At 46.9% G+C, this 19,433-nt stretch overlaps 1 protein-coding gene across 5 annotated transcripts in view; it reads left to right on the forward strand.

Annotated features, from left to right (window-relative positions):
• Window positions 1-16,744, forward strand: part of LOC134983018 (V-type proton ATPase catalytic subunit A-like) — a 419,995-nt gene extending 403,251 nt beyond the window's left edge. For all 5 annotated transcript variants that reach the window (XM_063948716.1, XM_063948712.1, XM_063948713.1 and 2 more), the window contains 3 exons: window positions 2,591-2,685; window positions 4,447-4,618; window positions 16,539-16,744. In XM_063948716.1, coding sequence (XP_063804786.1) covers window positions 2,591-2,685; window positions 4,447-4,618; window positions 16,539-16,631 — 360 coding nt within the window. In that variant the 3' untranslated portion in view covers window positions 16,632-16,744. The remainder of the gene's footprint in view (window positions 1-2,590; window positions 2,686-4,446; window positions 4,619-16,538) is intronic.
• The last annotated feature ends 2,689 nt before the right edge of the window (window positions 16,745-19,433 follow it).

The raw sequence follows: 19,433 nt of genomic DNA on the forward strand, positions 1-19,433 counted from the left end.
TGGCTCCTGCTATAACCTATAACTGGCACTGCAGTGCTCCCCAGTCTCCCCCACAATTATAAGCTGTGTGAGCTGAGCAGTCAGACAGATATATAATATATATAGATGATGCAGCACACTGGGCTGAGCCTGAGCAGTGCACACAGATATGGTATGTGACTGAGTCACTGTGTGTATCGCTTTTTTCAGGCAGAGAACGGATATATTAAATAAACTGCACTGTCTGGTGGTCACTCACTAGTAAACTCTCTGCACTCTCTACACTTCTACAGTACTCCTCCTAGTCCTAAGCTCCAGTAAATCTCTCTCTCTTATAATCTAAATGGAGAGGACGCCAGCCACGTCCTCTCCCTATCAATCTCAATGCACGTGTGAAAATGGCGGCAACGCGCGGCTCCTTATATAGAATCCGAGTCTCGCGAGAATCCGACAGCGTCATGATGACGTTCGGGCGCGCTCGGGTTAACCGAGCAAGGCGGGAGGATCCGAGTCTGCTCGGACCCGTGAAAAAAACCATGAAGTTCGGGCGGGTTCGGATTCAGAGAAACCGAACCCGCTCATCTCTAATGTACAGTAGTGCTGTCTGGCCCCCATGTATCCATTGTAGAAGTATATGTACAGTAGTGCTGTCTGGCCCCCATGTATCCATTGTAGAAGTATATGTACAGTAGTGCTGTCTGGTCCCCATGTATCCATTGTAGAAGTATATGTACAGTAGTGCTGTCTGGCCCCCATGTATCCATTGTAGAAGTATATGTACAGTAGTGCTGTCTGGCCCCCATGTGTCCATTGTAGAAGTATATGTACAGTAGTGCTGTCTGGCCCCCAGGTATCCATTGTAGAAGTATATGTACAGTAGTGCTGTCTGGCCCCCATGTATCCATTGTAGAAGTATATGTACAGTAGTGCTGTCTGGCCCCCATGTATCCATTGTAGAAGTATATGTACAGTAGTGCTGTCTGGCCCCCATGTATCCATTGTAGAAGTATATGTACAGTAGTGCTGTCTGGTCCCCATGTATCCATTGTAGAAGTATATGTACAGTAGTGCTGTCTGGCCCCCATGTATCCATTGTAGAAGTATATGTACAGTAGTGCTGTCTGGCCCCCATGTATCCATTGTAGAAGTATATGTACAGTAGTGCTGTCTGGCCCCCATGTATCCATTGTAGAAGTATATGTACAGTAGTGCTGTCTGGTCCCCATGTATCCATTGTAGAAGTATATGTACAGTAGTGCTGTCTGGCCCCCAGGTATCCATTGTAGAAGTATATGTACAGTAGTGCTGTCTGGTCCCCATGTATCCATTGTAGAAGTATATGTACAGTAGTGCTGTCTGGCCCCCATGTATCCATTGTAGAAGTATATGTACAGTAGTGCTGTCTGGCCCCCATGTGTCCATTGTAGAAGTATATGTACAGTAGTGCTGTCTGGCCCCCATGTATCCATTGTAGAAGTATATGTACAGTAGTGCTGTCTGGCCCCCATGTATCCATTGTAGAAGTGTATGTACAGTAGTGCTGTCTGGTCCCCATGTATCCATTGTAGAAGTATATGTACAGTAGTGCTGTCTGGCCCCCATGTATCCATTGTAGAAGTATATGTACAGTAGTGCTGTCTGGCCCCCATGTATCCATTGTAGAAGTGTATGTACAGTAGTGCTGTCTGGCCCCCATGTATCCATTGTAGAAGTGTATGTACAGTAGTGCTGTCTGGCCCCCATGTATCCATTGTAGAAGTATATGTACAGTAGTGCTGTCTGGCCCCCATGTATCCATTGTAGAAGTATATGTACAGTAGTGCTGTCTGGTCCCCATGTATCCATTGTAGAAGTATATGTACAGTAGTGCTGTCTGGCCCCCATGTATCCATTGTAGAAGTATATGTACAGTAGTGCTGTCTGGCCCCCATGTATCCATTGTAGAAGTATATGTACAGTAGTGCTGTCTGGTCCCCATGTATCCATTGTAGAAGTATATGTACAGTAGTGCTGTCTGGTCCCCATGTATCCATTGTAGAAGTATATGTACAGTAGTGCTGTCTGGTCCCCATGTATCCATTGTAGAAGTATATGTACAGTAGTGCTGTCTGGCCCCCATGTATCCATTAAGAGCGGAGTGTGAATTACGATGATATGTGGGCAGCAGTGGAAGGCGGGGAGGGGGGGGGGGGGGTTAGTAAATATAGGTGCTAGGTATATAAGGAGTCCCGGGCAGCGCACAGATTGTCTCCGTCTCTCCTATCATTTGGATGTCTTGATAATGGTTACACTAGATAACACAGACGTGGACTCTGCATTGCTGATGTGAGGAATGAACGGACTGTGTAACAAGTCCCTGGTGACCGCATCTGCTTGTATGGAACTGGATATATGGGACGCTGCTTCATTGAGGAGTTTTGTATCCACACCCCAGGCGGATGTTACTATGAGTGCCAACCGTGGTACTGGAAATATATACTATATACTGTGTGTGTGTGTATATATATATATAAAGAGAGAGAGAGAGAGAAATATAATATATGAGAGAACAGAGAATGATTCAATACACATATGATAAGAACATAATTCTATCTATATATTCTCCTTGCAGGGTTCTCTAGCAGAAGCTGATAAAATAACCTTAGAAGTTGCAAAGTTAATAAAGGACGACTTTCTCCAGCAGAATGGGTACTCAGCCTATGACAGGTAACAATCACACCCTCAAAATGTAACAAACACGCCTACGGCAGGTAACAACATTCACCGCCAGCACACATTCCCACACACACACAGGCCACAGCAGCCACGCTCCGTCCTACAGGCTCAGAGATTAGCAGGTTACCGCTTTCACACTCCCCCCACACACAGGCCACAACAGCCACGCTCAGTCCTACAGGCTCAGAGATTAGCAGGTTACCCCATCACACTCTCCCCACACACACAGGCCACAGCAGCCACGCTCAGTACTACAGTCTCAGAGATTAGCAGGTTACCACTATCACACTCTCCCACACACACAGGCCACAGCAGCCACGCTCAGTCCTACAGGCTCAGAGATTAGCAGGTTACCCCATCACACTCTCCCCACACACACAGGCCACAGCAGCCACGCTCAGTACTACAGTCTCAGAGATTAGCAGGTTACCACTATCACACTCTCCCACACACACATGCCACAGCAGCCACGCTCAGTACTACAGTCTCAGAGATTAGCAGGTTACCACTATCACACTCTCCCACACACACAGGCCACAGCAGCCACGCTCAGTACTACAGTCTCAGAGATTAGCAGGTTACCACTATCACACTCTCCCACACACACATGCCACAGCAGCCACGCTCAGTACTACAGTCTCAGAGATTAGCAGGTTACCACTATCACACTCTCCCACACACACAGGCCACAGCAGCCACGCTCAGTACTACAGTCTCAGAGATTAGCAGGTTACCACTATCACACTCTCACCAGAGGATAACGCGGTGAACAAGGGAAACAATAGCGGGAGGATAACGCGGTGATCGAGGGAAACAATAGCGGGAGGATAATGCGGTAAATGATCAATTATGAAAGCAGCAGACTGGTAAATTAATAGTTCCTAAACTTGCAGTAGCACGCACACGCAGGGTGAAGTTCTGAGTACCTGGAACCCCCCCCTGATGGACCATTTTCTACATACAGAGATGGAGACACCCTTGTCTCAGTCTCTGCACCAGACAGTGTCAGTAGCAGTTCACCCTGTCTATGGTATGACCCATAGCAGGGCCCCCTGCCTGTGGTTCACCCCATAGCAGGGCCCCCTGCCTGTGGTACGCCCAATAGCAGGGCCCCCTGCCTGTGGTACGCCCCATAGCAGTGTCCCCTTTGTGTGGTACGCCCCATAGCAGTGCCCCCTACGTGTGGTACGCCCCATAGCAGTGCCCACTACCTGTGGCACACCTCTTAGTAGTGCCACCTGTGTGTGGTACATCCCATGCCAGTTCTCCCTGTCTATGGTATGCCCCATAGCAGTACCCAGTGTGTGATACTCCCCATTTCAATGCCCCCTCCCTGTGGTATGCCCCATAGCAGTGCCCCGTCTGTGGTATGTCCCATGGTAGTACCCCCTGCCTGTGGTATGCCCCATAGCAGTGCCCCGTCTGTGGTATGTCCCATGGTAGTACCCCCTGCCTGTGGTATGCCCCATAGCAGTGCCGCCTGCCTGTGGTATGCACCAGAGCAGGGCCCTCTTCCTATGGTGTGCCCCAGAGCAGTACCCCCTGTCTACAGTATGTCCCATGGTAGTGCTCTGGTCAAATATGTGTAATCGGTCAAAGAACAGGTGGTAGACCATATAAACACAAATTGATTAAACAAATCCAATATACTGTACAGATAATAGATAAGTATTTTCAGAAAAGAATCCCAGAAGATTCCAGGGCCGGACACTGGAGAATCTGCCAGTAAAGATTTATTTGCTTTGTCTGCAGATATTGTCCTTTCTACAAGACTGTGGGAATGTTACAGAACATGATCGCATTTTATGAGATGGCGCGGCATGCGGTGGAAGCCACGGCTCAGGCAGAAAACAAGGTCACATGGGCCATAATCCGTGAGAATTTAGGAGACATTTTCTATAAACTCAGCTCTATGAAGTTTAAGGTAGGTGATGAAAAGCAAATGTATGCAATAGCTGGCCCCATTTCTACTGTCAGGAGAATCATGAGGAGGGTTCAGATCGGGTCCACCACTGCTGCAGTCTATATAACGTGGCCCCATTTCTACTGTCAGGAGAATCATGAGGAGGGTTCAGATCGGGTCCACCACTGCTGCAGTCTATATAACGTGGCCCCATTTCTACTGTCAGGAGAATCATGAGGAGGGTTCAGATCGGGTCCACCACTGCTGCAGTCTATATAACGTGGCCCCATTTCTACTGTCAAGAGAATTATGAGGAGGGTTCAGATCGGGTCCACCACTGCTGCAGTCTATATAACGTGGCCCCATTTCTACTGTCAAGAGAATCATGAGGAGGGTTCAGATCGGGTCCACCACTGCTGCAGTCTATATAACGTGGCCCCATTTCTACTGTCAGGAGAATCATGAGGAGGATTCAGATCGGGTCCACCACTGCTGCAGTCTATATAACGTGGCCCCATTTCTACTGTCAGGAGAATCATGAGGAGGGTTCAGGTCGGGTCCACCACTGCTGCAGTCTATATAACGTGGCCCCATTTCTACTGTCAGGAGAATCATGAGGAGGGTTCAGATCGGGTCCACCACTGCTGCAGTCTATATAACGTGGCCCCATTTCTACTGTCAAGAGAATTATGAGGAGGGTTCAGATCGGGTCCACCACTGCTGCAGTCTATATAACGTGGCCCCATTTCTACTGTCAGGAGAATCATGAGGAGGGTTCAGATCGGGTCCACCACTGCTGCAGACTATATAACGTGGCCCCATTTCTACTGTCAGGAGAATCATGAGGAGGGTTCAGATCGGGTCCACCACTGCTGCAGTCTATATAACGTGGCCCCATTTCTACTGTCAGGAGAATCATGAGGAGGGTTCAGATCGGGTCCACCACTGCTGCAGTCTATATAACGTGGCCCCATTTCTACTGTCAAGAGAATTATGAGGAGGGTTCAGATCGGGTCCACCACTGCTGCAGACTACATAACGTGGCCTCATTTCTAGCGTCAGGAGAATCATAAGGAGGGTTCAGATCGGGTCCACCACTGCTGCAGTCTATATAACGTGGCCCCATTTCTACTGTCAGGAGAATCATGAGGAGGGTTCAGATCGGGTCCACCACTGCTGCAGTCTTTATAATGTGGCCCCATTTCTACTGTCAAGAGAATTATGAGGAGGGTTCAGGTCGGGTCCACTACTGCTGCAGACTATATAACGTGGCCCCATTTCTACTGTCAGGAGATTCATAAGGAGGGTTCAGATCGGGTCCACCACTGCTGCAGACTTTATAACGTGGCCCCATTTCTACTGTCAGGAGAATCATGAGGAGGGTTCAGATCGGGTCCACCACTGCTGCAGTCTATATAATGTGGCCCCATTTCTACTGTCAAGAGAATTATGAGGAGGGTTCAGATCGGGTCCACCACTGCTGCAGACTACATAACGTGGCCCCATTTCTACTGTCAGGAGATTCATAAGGAGGGTTCAGATCGGGTCCACCACTGCTGCAGTCTATATAACGTGGCCCCATTTCTACTGTCAGGAGAATCATGAGGAGGGTTCAGATCGGGTCCACCACTGCTGCAGTCTATATAACGTGGCCCCATTTCTACTGTCAAGAGAATTATGAGGAGGGTTCAGATCGGGTCCACCACTGCTGCAGTCTATATAACGTGGCCCCATTTCTACTGTCAAGAGAATCATGAGGAGGGTTCAGATCGGGTCCACCACTGCTGCAGTCTATATAACGTGGCCCCATTTCTACTGTCAGGAGAATCATGAGGAGGGTTCAGGTCGGGTCCACCACTGCTGCAGTCTATATAACGTGGCCCCATTTCTACTGTCAGGAGAATCATGAGGAGGGTTCAGGTCGGGTCCACCACTGCTGCAGTCTATATAACGTGGCCCCATTTCTACTGTCAGGAGAATCATGAGGAGGGTTCAGATCGGGTCCACCACTGCTGCAGTCTATATAACGTGGCCCCATTTCTACTGTCAAGAGAATTATGAGGAGGGTTCAGATCGGGTCCACCACTGCTGCAGTCTATATAACGTGGCCCCATTTCTACTGTCAGGAGAATCATGAGGAGGGTTCAGATCGGGTCCACCACTGCTGCAGACTATATAACGTGGCCCCATTTCTACTGTCAGGAGAATCATGAGGAGGGTTCAGATCGGGTCCACCACTGCTGCAGTCTATATAACGTGGCCCCATTTCTACTGTCAGGAGAATCATGAGGAGGGTTCAGATCGGGTCCACCACTGCTGCAGTCTATATAACGTGGCCCCATTTCTACTGTCAAGAGAATTATGAGGAGGGTTCAGATCGGGTCCACCACTGCTGCAGACTACATAACGTGGCCCCATTTCTACTGTCAGAAGAATCATAAAGAGGGTTCAGATCGGGTCCACCACTGCTGCAGTCTATATAACGTGGCCCCATTTCTACTGTCAGGAGAATCATGAGGAGGGTTCAGATCGGGTCCACCACTGCTGCAGTCTATATAACGTGGCCCCATTTCTACTGTCAGGAGAATCATGAGGAGGGTTCAGATCGGGTCCACCACTGCTGCAGACTACATAACGTGGCCCTATTTCTACTGTCAGGAGAATCATAAGGAGGGTTCAGATCGGGTCCACCACTGCTGCAGACTATATAACGTGGCCTCATTTCTACTGTCAGGAGAATCATAAAGAGGGTTCAGATCGGGTCCACCACTGCTGCAGTCTATATCACGTGGCCCCATTTCTAGTGTCAGGAGAATCATAAGGAGGGTTCGGATCGGGTCCACCACTGCTGCAGACTATATAACGTGGCCCCATTTCTACTGTCAGGAGAATCATAAGGAGGGTTCGGATCAGGTCCACCACTGCTGCAGTCTATATAACGTGGCCTCATTTCTACTGTCAGGAGAATCATAAAGAGGGTTCAGATCGGGTCCACCACTGCTGCAGTCTATATAACGTGGCCCCATTTCTAGTGTCAGGAGAATCATAAGGAGGGTTCGGATCGGGTCCACCACTGCTGCAGACTATATAACGTGGCCCCATTTCTACTGTCAGGAGAATCATAAGGAGGGTTCGGATCGGGTCCACCACTGCTGCAGTCTATATAACGTGGCCTCATTTCTACTGTCAGGAGAATCATAAAGAGGGTTCAGATCGGGTCCACCATTGCTGCAGACTACATAACGTGGCCCCATTTCTACTGTCAGGAGAATCATAAGGAGGGTTCAGATCGGGTCCACCACTGCTGCAGTCTATATAACGTGGCCTCATTTCTAGCGTCAGGAGAATCATAAGGAGGGTTCAGATCGGGTCCACCACTGCTGCAGTCTATATAACGTGGCCCCATTTCTACTGTCAGGAGAATCATGAGGAGGGTTCAGATCGGGTCCACCACTGCTGCAGTCTATATAATGTGGCCCCATTTTTACTGTCAAGAGAATTATGAGGAGGGTTCAGATCGGGTCCACCACTGCTGCAGACTACATAACGTGGCCCCATTTCTACTGTCAGGAGATTCATAAGGAGGGTTCAGATCGGGTCCACCACTGCTGCAGACTTTATAACGTGGCCCCATTTCTACTGTCAGAAGAATCATAAAGAGGGTTCAGATCGGGTCCACCACTGCTGCAGTCTATATAACGTGGCCCCATTTCTACTGTCAGGAGAATCATGAGGAGGGTTCAGATCGGGTCCACCACTGCTGCAGTCTATATAACGTGGCCTCATTTCTAGCATCAGGAGAATAATAAGGAGGGTTCAGATCGGGTCCACCACTGCTGCAGTCTATATAACGTGGCCCCATTTCTACTGTCAGGAGAATCATGAGGAGGGTTCAGATCGGGTCCACCACTGCTGCAGTCTATATAATGTGGCCCCATTTCTACTGTCAAGAGAATTATGAGGAGGGTTCAGGTCGGGTCCACCACTGCTGCAGACTATATAACGTGGCCTCATTTCTACTGTCAGGAGATTCATAAGGAGGGTTCAGATCGGGTCCACCACTGCTGCAGACTTTATAACGTGGCCCCATTTCTACTGTCAGGAGAATCATGAGGAGGGTTCAGATCGGGTCCACCACTGCTGCAGTCTATATAATGTGGCCCCATTTCTACTGTCAAGAGAATTATGAGGAGGGTTCAGATCGGGTCCACCACTGCTGCAGACTACATAACGTGGCCCCATTTCTACTGTCAGGAGATTCATAAGGAGGGTTCAGATCGGGTCCACCACTGCTGCAGGCTATATAACGTGGCCCCATTTCTACTGTCAGGAGAATCATGAGGAGGGTTCAGATCGGGTCCACCACTGCTGCAGTCTATATAATGTGGCCCCATTTCTACTGTCAAGAGAATTATGAGGAGGGTTCAGATCGGGTCCACCACTGCTGCAGACTACATAACGTGGCCCCATTTCTACTGTCAGGAGATTCATAAGGAGGGTTCAGATCGGGTCCACCACTGCTGCAGACTTTATAACGTGGCCCCATTTCTACTGTCAGAAGAATCATAAAGAGGGTTCAGATCGGGTCCACCACTGCTGCAGTCTATATAACGTGGCCCCATTTCTACTGTCAGGAGAATCATGAGGAGGGTTCAGATCGGGTCCACCACTGCTGCAGTCTATATAACGTGGCCTCATTTCTAGCGTCAGGAGAATCATAAGGAGGGTTCAGATCGGGTCCACCACTGCTGCAGTCTATATAACGTGGCCCCATTTCTACTGTCAGGAGAATCATGAGGAGGGTTCAGATCGGGTCCACCACTGCTGCAGTCTATATAATGTGGCCCCATTTCTACTGTCAAGAGAATTATGAGGAGGGTTCAGGTCGGGTCCACCACTGCTGCAGACTACATAACGTGGCCCCATTTCTACTGTCAGGAGATTCATAAGGAGGGTTCAGATCGGGTCCACCACTGCTGCAGACTTTATAACGTGGCCCCATTTCTACTGTCAGAAGAATCATAAAGAGGGTTCAGATCGGGTCCACCACTGCTGCAGTCTATATAACGTGGCCCCATTTCTACTGTCAGGAGAATCATGAGGAGGGTTCAGATCGGGTCCACCACTGCTGCAGACTACATAACGTGGCCCTATTTCTACTGTCAGGAGAATCATAAAGAGGGTTCAGATCGGGTCCACCACTGCTGCAGTCTATATAACGTGGCCCCATTTCTAGTGTCAGGAGAATCATAAGGAGGGTTCGGATCGGGTCCACCACTGCTGCAGTCTATATAACGTGGCCTCATTTCTACTGTCAGGAGAATCATAAGGAGGGTTCAGATCGGGTCCACGACTGCTGCAGACTATATAACGTGGCCCCATTTCTACTGTCAGAAGAATCATAAAGAGGGTTCAGATCGGGTCCACCACTGCTGCAGTCTATATAACGTGGCCCCATTTCTAGTGTCAGGAGAATCATAAGGAGGGTTTGGATCGGGTCCACCACTGCTGCAGTCTATATAACGTGGCCTCATTTCTACTGTCAGGAGAATCATAAGGAGGGTTCAGATCGGGTCCACCACTGCTGCAGTCTATATAACGTGGCCCCATTTCTACTGTCAGGAGATTCATAAGGAGGGTTCAGATCGGGTCCACCACTGCTGCAGTCTATATAACGTGGCCTCATTTCTACTGTCAGGAGAATCATAAGGAGGGTTCAGATCGGGTCCACCACTGCTGCAGACTATATAACGTGGCCCCATTTCTAGCGTCAGGAGATTCATGAGGAGGGTTCAATGACTGTGATATCATGCAGCCCACCAAGATCCTTTGCAATCTGGTTGATAAATATGCAATAGATAGCACCTATCTTTGTGTATCAAAGCCTATTTCCCCATAGATTGTGAGCTTGCGAGCAGGGCCCTCCTACCTCTGACTGTTTGTTTTTACCCAGTTTTGTCTTCTAATTGTGTCCAGTTGTAAAGAACAATGGAATTTGCTACGCCATAAGAAACTGTTAATAAATAATAATTTGACCCCCTATAGATCAAAAACTATGAGGCCTAGAGAATAAAAAATGGACATATATTAGAAGCTATGTGGTAATATCATGTACAAAGTATCTTGAAAATCTGAGTGGGTGGGTGTCATGCCTGGGTGACCTGACACGGAATGACCCTGAGGACAGTAACCCTTCATTAAGACAACAGTTCTAAAGAAACCACATTACTGATAGAAATGGCACCAAATCAGCAAACCCATATTAATAATAACGCTGTGTGGCCAGGGAAGGACACAATGTGAGCTTCTGCCTGGAAATAGGTTTGTTTGGTAGCGTCCAGGGCATTACGTTAAGAGTGGTAGACAGCCTTATATGTGAGGAAGTCACCAGGAATACGAGATTTACACCACTAGCGTTCTACTTTACGTGACAGTTTTTGTAGGCGTCTTGTTACTTTAGAGTGCCACGGTTGACATCTAGGTCTACATGGAGTGTGATGGTTCGCTGAAGCCACTTCATCAAGGGCTCTCTCTAGGGTCTGGTTCCGGTGTGATACAACCATCTCAGGAGAAGTGAATGCAGAAATAGGTGAAAGCAGTTGTTGCAGTGAGGTCAGGGGGCTGTTTCACACGCAGCGGTTTTTGCCGTGCAGGAAAAAAGCTGGATGGCTTTTTCCCGTGCCGGTATTCTAATTTACAATGTAAGGGGTATGGTCCTTTCACACGGCACTTGCCTGGCAGCCGGAAATATCCACTGAAAGGTCCGGCTGCCGAAGCCGTGCCGTCCTTGTAGGCAGTGAACCGTGTGTATGAAGGGGAGCTTTCACACACAAGATGCTGCGCATTTGCACAGCATAAAACACGGCTCAAAGCCGTTGTGTGGGAAAGACATTGCCGGATGGCACAAAGCTGGACAAAGTTTGTCCGGCTTTTTGCCAACCGGTGAAAACCGGAGTGTGTGAAACAGCCTGAAAGTTCTTGAAGATTAATTGCATTAATATTTCTGTGGGATTGAGGAGGATTGGAGGAGTTTGAAGTATTAGAGGAGAGCATGCAGGTGATAACGTTGTGATCTGAGAGAGGGAAAGCAGTGTTAGTGAATACAGAAACTGAGCCTAGTCTGGTGTATGCAAGATCAAGGCAGTGGCCCTCCTGATGAGTATGGATTCAAGGGAGGGGAGAGGGGAGAAATCCTCTGCACTGGACTTATTTCAGTTTAATATTAAAAATGGTGAACTAATGTAATTCCCCAATTTTATTATTATAAATCAATTCATGATGTTATATGGGGGCTCACTACGATATGCCGGCGGTTGGGCTCCCGGCGACCAGCATACCGGCACCGGGAGCCCGACCGCCGGCTCACCGACAGTGTGGCGAGCGCAAATGAGCCCCTTGCGGGCTCGCTGCGCTCACCACGCTACGGGCACTATTTTATTCTCCCTCCAGGGGGGTCGTGGACCCCCACGAGGGAGAATAAGTGTCGGTATGCCGGCTGTCGGGCTCCTGGCGCCGGTATGCTGGTCGCCGGGAGCCCGACCGCCGGCATACTGAAGACCACCCATTATATGGGGGTACCGCCATAGACAATAAAAATGGAAGAGAATATGCTAGAAAGGAAAGAATTGTCTCTTTGTTGGCGCACTTTAAGAAGAAGAGTAAGTATATTTAAAATTTAACTTTTAATTTCATCATATTAAAAAATACCTGAGAATGTGAAAAATCATGAGACAACAATCACAAACATTACATAAAATAAAGATAATGAGAAATCCTCCGATGTGTCTTGATTGTATTTGTATAATTTATAGTTCCTTTAAGTGTGTGCAGCAATAGCTCAACTCTTGTCGCAAAAGCAGTGACTGCTCGATCAGACCCCTATTTATTGGGGTACCTCTGTTAATACAAATTATAACCCTTATTTATTGGGGTACTTCTATTAATTCAAATTATAAGGATATATCACTGTATCCAGCAGTCACTTGAAAATTTGCGGTTCAATTTTATTCTTTATTCATAATGGTGCATATACATGTGGGACCAAGTCGTGTCGATTCTATGCACAGTAACTGTGGGTAATTGTTATAACGTATAAACCAATGATCATAGCTCATTTGTGGCTTTATCATATATCTATTCTGTTGCTGTCTAAAGAATTCCGTCAGTCCATGGTTATAATGAAGCGATCCCACTGGGATTGCAGATTATCTCTATGCCTCTGTAGATGGTTATAAACACACTTCTGTGTCTATCAGTTACACAGAGTAACCTACAGAAAGCATTTCTTGGTCAGATATACAGCGCCACCACATAAATTCTTATACAGTAAATGTGAACTATCCACTGTGTGTGTTTATCACACAAAGATTTTTTCAGTGTATTATGCTGGATTGGTTTATCAAAAATCGCTAATTTGTGTCTCTCACATATGACTGCTCTATTCCTGTTACAAAAAATTGCAACAAACCATGGCTCTTAAGGCCCATACACATTAGACGATGTCGCTCTGTGAGCGACATCGTCTAACGTTTCCCCCTCCCGGGCCGGCCGGTCGGCGGCCGCCTGTACGCACTGAGCGATATGACCGCTCATATTACTCAGTGACGTCACGCCCCCGCCAGCCCTGCATGAAGGTCGTGGACGACAGTCCACATCCTTCATGCATGCCCTACCGACAGCGACGATCGTTGCCGACCCGCGGGGCTGCGCATCGGTCGTCGCTGGCGGCATACACACTTGATGATAAAATGAGCGACGTCGCTCAAGGAGGGGGAAAATGAGCGACGTCGCTCATTTTATCGTTAAGTGTGTATGGACCTTTACAGTTTTATTCTGAACATTACAACAGCTGCCACTGGGACTGCATGTTTCTATTCTCCTTATTATGATGTGATTGACTCACTGCTGTATCCTTTTATTTAAATTGGTATGAGCTGTTTGTTATGTGCGTTTATTGCACGAAGTTTCCACAGCCATGTCAGAGTATATCTGCATACTGTGCTGATTTAATTCAACAGCGTGTTAGGCTTGTAGCTTCACCCTTAGACTGATATGAACATTCACTAATGCACCAGTACAATTTCCACAGCTGATATCAAACTGTACCCCAATAAATAAGGGTTATAATTTGTATTAATAGAGGTACCCCAATAAATAGGGGTCTGATCGAGCAGTCACTGCTTTTGCGACAAGAGTTGAGCTATTGCTGCACACACTTAAAGGAACTATAAATTATACAAATACAATCAAGACACATAGGAGGATTTCTCATTATCTTTATTTTATGTAATGTTTGTGATTGTTGTCTCATGATTTTTCACATTCTCAGGTATTTTTTAATATGATGAAATTAAAAGTTAAATTTTAAATATACTTACTCTTCTTCTTAAAGTGCGCCAACAAAGAGACAATTCTTTCCTTTCTAGCATATTGCCCTCCTGATGAGTAGAGGAGTCAGTCCATTGTGAGAGGCCGAGAGAGGAGGTTAGAGAGAGTAGATTACAGGCATGAGTAGCAGATTTTAGACTATCAATAGTAATATTGAAATCTCCCATGATAATGGTGGAGATATCAGAGGATAGGAAGTAAGGGAGCCAGAAAGAAAAATCTTCCAGAAATTGTTTGGGATGCCCAGGTGGGCGATAGATAGCAGCAACACGCAGAGAGAAAGGAGTGTAAATTCTTATAGAATGTACTTCAAATTATGTGAATGTGAGTGATGGAACCTATGGTACAACAGTGTATGTGAAAGATTGGGAAAGTAATAATCCAACCCCACCTCCTTTACAGTTACCAGGCCTGGGGGTGTGTGTGAAGTGGAGACCACCATGTGACAGTGCTGCAGGGCAAGCCTTGTTTGGTTGTGTGAGCCATGATTCTGTAATAGCCAGCAGGTTGAGGTTGTTAGATATGAAGAGGTCGTGAACAGATGTTAGTTTGTTACAAACAGAGCATGCATTCCATAAGTCACATTTTAGGGATTTGGAGGGTGATGGTAGACATGTTATGTTTATGAGGTTAGCTGTATTTCTATATTGCTGTGAATCAGGTGAATGTGAGTGGGGCAGGTGTTTGGGGCCTGGATTTGGTGAAATGTCACCAGCTAATAGCAGTAAGAGAGAGAAGTAAATATAGTTGTATGAGGTTTGTGAATGTTTTTTATGGTGTCCACATGTGGATGTTATTGTTAAAGTACAAAGATGAGTAAAAAGCTTGCGAGTGTTAATATGAGGTGTGTGGATAATTGAGGTGGCAATTTGTACAGAGGGGTGGGTTGCAGGGAGAGTAGACAATGTATGTGCTTTGAAGATAATAGCATGGAGTGCAATGAGGTACAACAATTTGAGGTGCATTGTGTGTTTGTGAAAGAAGGTATTTAGGCTAGAGCAAGACTGTATGTGCAAGTTTTTAAATTGAATATTCAAATAATTGATTTCTGGTGTTGTTCAAACTTTTAAAAAATTGCTCAGAAATGCCACTCCTGTTGCTGTTTTTTTGTGAGGTGTATCTGGAAAAAAAATTCCCATCACAATGCCTAATCCCTTTATCACTATTATCTCAGTGCCTAATCCCCATATCACTATTATCACAGTGCCTAATCCCCCATATCACTATTATCGCAGTGCCTAATCCCCATATCACTATTATCACAGTGCCTAATCCCCATATCACTATTATCTCAGTGCCTAATCCACGTATCACTATTATCTCAGTGCCTAATCCACATATCACTATTATCTCAGTGCCTAATCCCTTTATCACTATTATCTCAGTGCCTAATCCCTATATTACTATTATCACAGTGCCTAATCCCCATATCACTATTATCTCAGTGCCTAATCCACGTATCACTATTATCTCAGTGCCTAATCCACATATCACTATTATCTCAGTGCCTAATCCCTTTATCACTATTATCTCAGTGCCTAATCCCTATATTACTATTATCTAAGTGCCTAATCCCCATATCACTATTATCTCAGTGCCTAATCCCCATATCACTATTATCTCAGTGCCTAATCCACATATCACTATTATCTCAGTGCCTAATCCCTTTATCACTATTATCTCAGTGCCTAATCCCTATATTACTATTATCTAAGTGCCTAATCCCCATATCACTATTATCTCAGTGCCTAATCCTCATATCACTATTATCACAGTGCCTAATCCCCATATCACTATACACAGTGCCTAATCCACATATCACTATCATCACAGTGCTTAATCCCCATATCACTATTATCTCAGTGCCTAATCCCTGTATCACTATTATCACAGTGCATAATCCCTGTATCACTATTATCTCAGTGCCTAATCCACGTATCACTATTATCTCAGTGCCTAATCCCCGTATCACTTTTGAAATTTTGACCCTTTGCCAATAAAAATATGGAGAAAAAATAGTTTTATCAATCTTGCCTGACTACAAGAGTTCATTATACATTACTTTACTTTATTTTTTAGTGCAAAGAAAGTGGGTTCAATTAGAATTAGTCAACCTAAGGCAGATGAGTTATGTCCCTTTTTTATTTAATATGAACTTTAAGTATACTTTCTAAGGCTATGAAAGAGAAATAATGGGATTTTGATTGCCTATATGAGTATTTTAATGTTTAATTATAGTTTTATTGTTATCTGATCTCGGTAACGTCGTCACATACATGTATGGTTTACGGTCAGCATACCACTCGTCAGGATCCTGGCTGTCACAATACCACCGCCAGAATCCCAACTGGGTTACCATACCTCCGCCAGTATACTGACAAGTAGGTGATTCCCGCTCTATCGGTATCTACGACACCTTTGTTGCGCTCGCCCCCCTGCCGACATTACACCGCTCGGGATACCGATGTCGATATAATGACATTCGGCATCCCGAGCAGCGGTATAACATACCGATCCCACATGTACTATGTAACGCTGAATCTTTTTCTCTCAGGATCCAGTAAAGGACGGAGAAGCCAAGATCAAAGCGGACTATGCACAGCTCTATGAGGAGATGCAGACGGCGTTCCGTAGTCTAGAGGACTAGGCCGGCCACTTTCACATTACACATGGATGTATATAATATTTAATGGACCTATTTTACCCAAATAAAGGAACTGTGAGGCTTCACCACCAGGGCTTCCGGTTTAATAAAAGTTACCTGATGTAGTCGCTTTGTGAGTTATCTACTGCAGTATACGCTGTTCTGTACTGTAGGCAAAACCAGACTCTTCATTTAATATAGAAAGAAATGTTTAACGTTTGAGGAGTTCGGTGTAGAAGAACCTGACTGGCCCTCACGGAGCCCTGACCTCAACCCCATCCAGCACCTTTGGGATGATCTGGAACGGAGATTGCGAGCCAGGCCCACACTTCTAACATCAGAGCCTGACCTCATAAATGCTCTACAGGATGAATGGGCCCAAGTTCCCACAGAAACACCCCAAAGTCTTGCGGAAGCCTCTCAAGGAGAGTGGAAGCGGTTACAGCTCCATATTCCAGTCCCTGCTGGTGCAATGGTCAGGCGTCCATATAGTGTAAGGGCACTGCGTGTGATACATAGAGGATAATACAGTACACTGTAATATGGGAGTTGTGTCATTTACACACATGTATATACTACATTGTGACACTGATATAAATGACAATCAGGAGGCATGTTAGATATTATGAGTAACCCTCTCACATAGGACGGGATGTATTAAGATACATTGCCGCTTATCGCAGCGATGTTGATCGCATATGTACTAACATATGAGATCAACATCGCAATGTGGTGATGGAGGCCCCCCGCGATACCTGTGAGGTGGTCTGCGGGGGGTCTCCGTCACCTCAATGGGTCGCCACAATGCCTGCACGCCGGGAAGCATTAGCTGGCTGCCCCCGGCGCCTCCTCCTCCCCCCTGCACCAGGAAGGACCTCCGGCTGCGTTGCTAGGGAGAGGAGGAGACTACCTTCTGATACCAGGGCAGCCTGGAGGAAGGTATGCCGGGGGGGAGGGGGGGAGGCGTGTGCGGCAGGGGCAGCGGCCAGGGATAAGAAGCCCATAGGCTTTGGATGGCGATACCCTGGGAGGCGAAAAGCCGGCAGCCGGGTCTTAGTACATTTGAAAATGCTGTAAAACCCCCGAAAACGGGGGTTTTACCGCATTTTTCCCTTAGTACATCCCGCCCATTGTGGATAAGATGTGATAAATTGCGATGACGGAGTACATCACAGTGCGATGACGGGATACATCACAGTGCAATGACGGAGTACATCGCAGTGCGATGACGGGATACATCGCAGTGCGATGACGGGATACATCGCAGTGCGATGACGGGATACATCGCAGTGCGATGACGGGATACATCGCAGTGCGATGACGGGATACATCGCAGTGCGATGACGGGATACATCGCAGTGCGATGACGGAGTACACCGCAGTGCGATAACGGGTTACATCGCAGTGCGATAACGGGATACATCGCAGTGCGATAACGGAGTACATCGCAGTGCGATAACGGAGTACATCGCAGTGCGATAAAGGGATACCTCGCAGTGCGATAACGGGATACCTCGCAGTGCGATAACGGGATACCTCGCAGTGCGATAACGGGATACATCGCAGTGCAATAACGGAGTACATCGCAGTGCGATGACGGGATACATCGCAGTGCGATGACGGGATACCTCGCAGTGCGATGACGGGATACATCGCAGTGCGATGACGGGATACATCGCAGTTCGATGACGGAGTACATCGCAGTGCGATGACGGAGTACATCGCAGTGCGATGACGGGATACATCGCAGTGCGATAACGGGGTACATCGCAGTGCGATAACGAGATACATCGCAGTGCGATAACGGGATACATCGCAGTGCGATGACGGGATACCTCGCTGTGCGATGACGGGATACATCGCAGTGCGATGACGGGATACATCGCAGTTCGATGACGGAGTACATCGCAGTGCGATGACGGAGTACATCGCAGTGCGATGACGGGATACATCGCAGTGCGATAACGGGGTACATCGCAGTGCGATAACGAGATACATTGCAGTGCGATAACGGGATACATCGCAGTGCGATAACGGAGTACATCGCAGTGCGATAACGGGATACATCGCAGTGCGATAACGGAGTACATTGCAGTGCGATAACGGTATACCCGGGATACATCGCAGTGCGATAACGGAGTACATCGCAGTGCGATAACGGAGTACATCGCAGTGCGATAACGGAGTTCATCGCAGTGCGATAACGGAGTACATCGCAGTGCGATAACGGGATACATCGCAGTGCGATAACGGGATACCTCGCAGTGCGATAACGGGATACCTCGCAGTGCGATAACGGGATACCTCGCAGTGCGATAACGGGATACATCACAGTGCCCGCTCTAATATATATTGTAAACGCCTGCACCTCTTATTGCCATATCCCATGAATGTGCGCTATACATCGCAAAACACTGCATCCCATAAGAGAAAACAATACACCCAAACATTATCTGAGTTCCAAAGCTCATTGATGTATATATTTGTTATTAAAAAGGATATGGATTCAATATATATTACAAAGTACAGTATACCTATAGTTACATGGTTACACTCACACAGTAAGCAGTTAGAACATACAATTACATACAGTTATATGCCATTACATACAGTTTCAGTTACATGCCAGTGATACAATTACCATTCCCTCCAATGCATCTTATGTCTCCCTCTCTCTGTAAATAAATACAGGAACTAAACTGGCAGCAAGTCCATCATCCTCTGAGACCAAAAAGCCACTGAGCTCCTTTGTGATCAATGTGTTATCTAGTTTCTGGGGGAGGGATTCACGATGAGTCACCAGTT

The sequence above is a fragment of the Pseudophryne corroboree genome, assembly GCF_028390025.1.
Source record: "Pseudophryne corroboree isolate aPseCor3 chromosome 12 unlocalized genomic scaffold, aPseCor3.hap2 SUPER_12_unloc_2, whole genome shotgun sequence".
Classification (NCBI taxonomy): Eukaryota; Metazoa; Chordata; class Amphibia; order Anura; family Myobatrachidae; genus Pseudophryne; species Pseudophryne corroboree.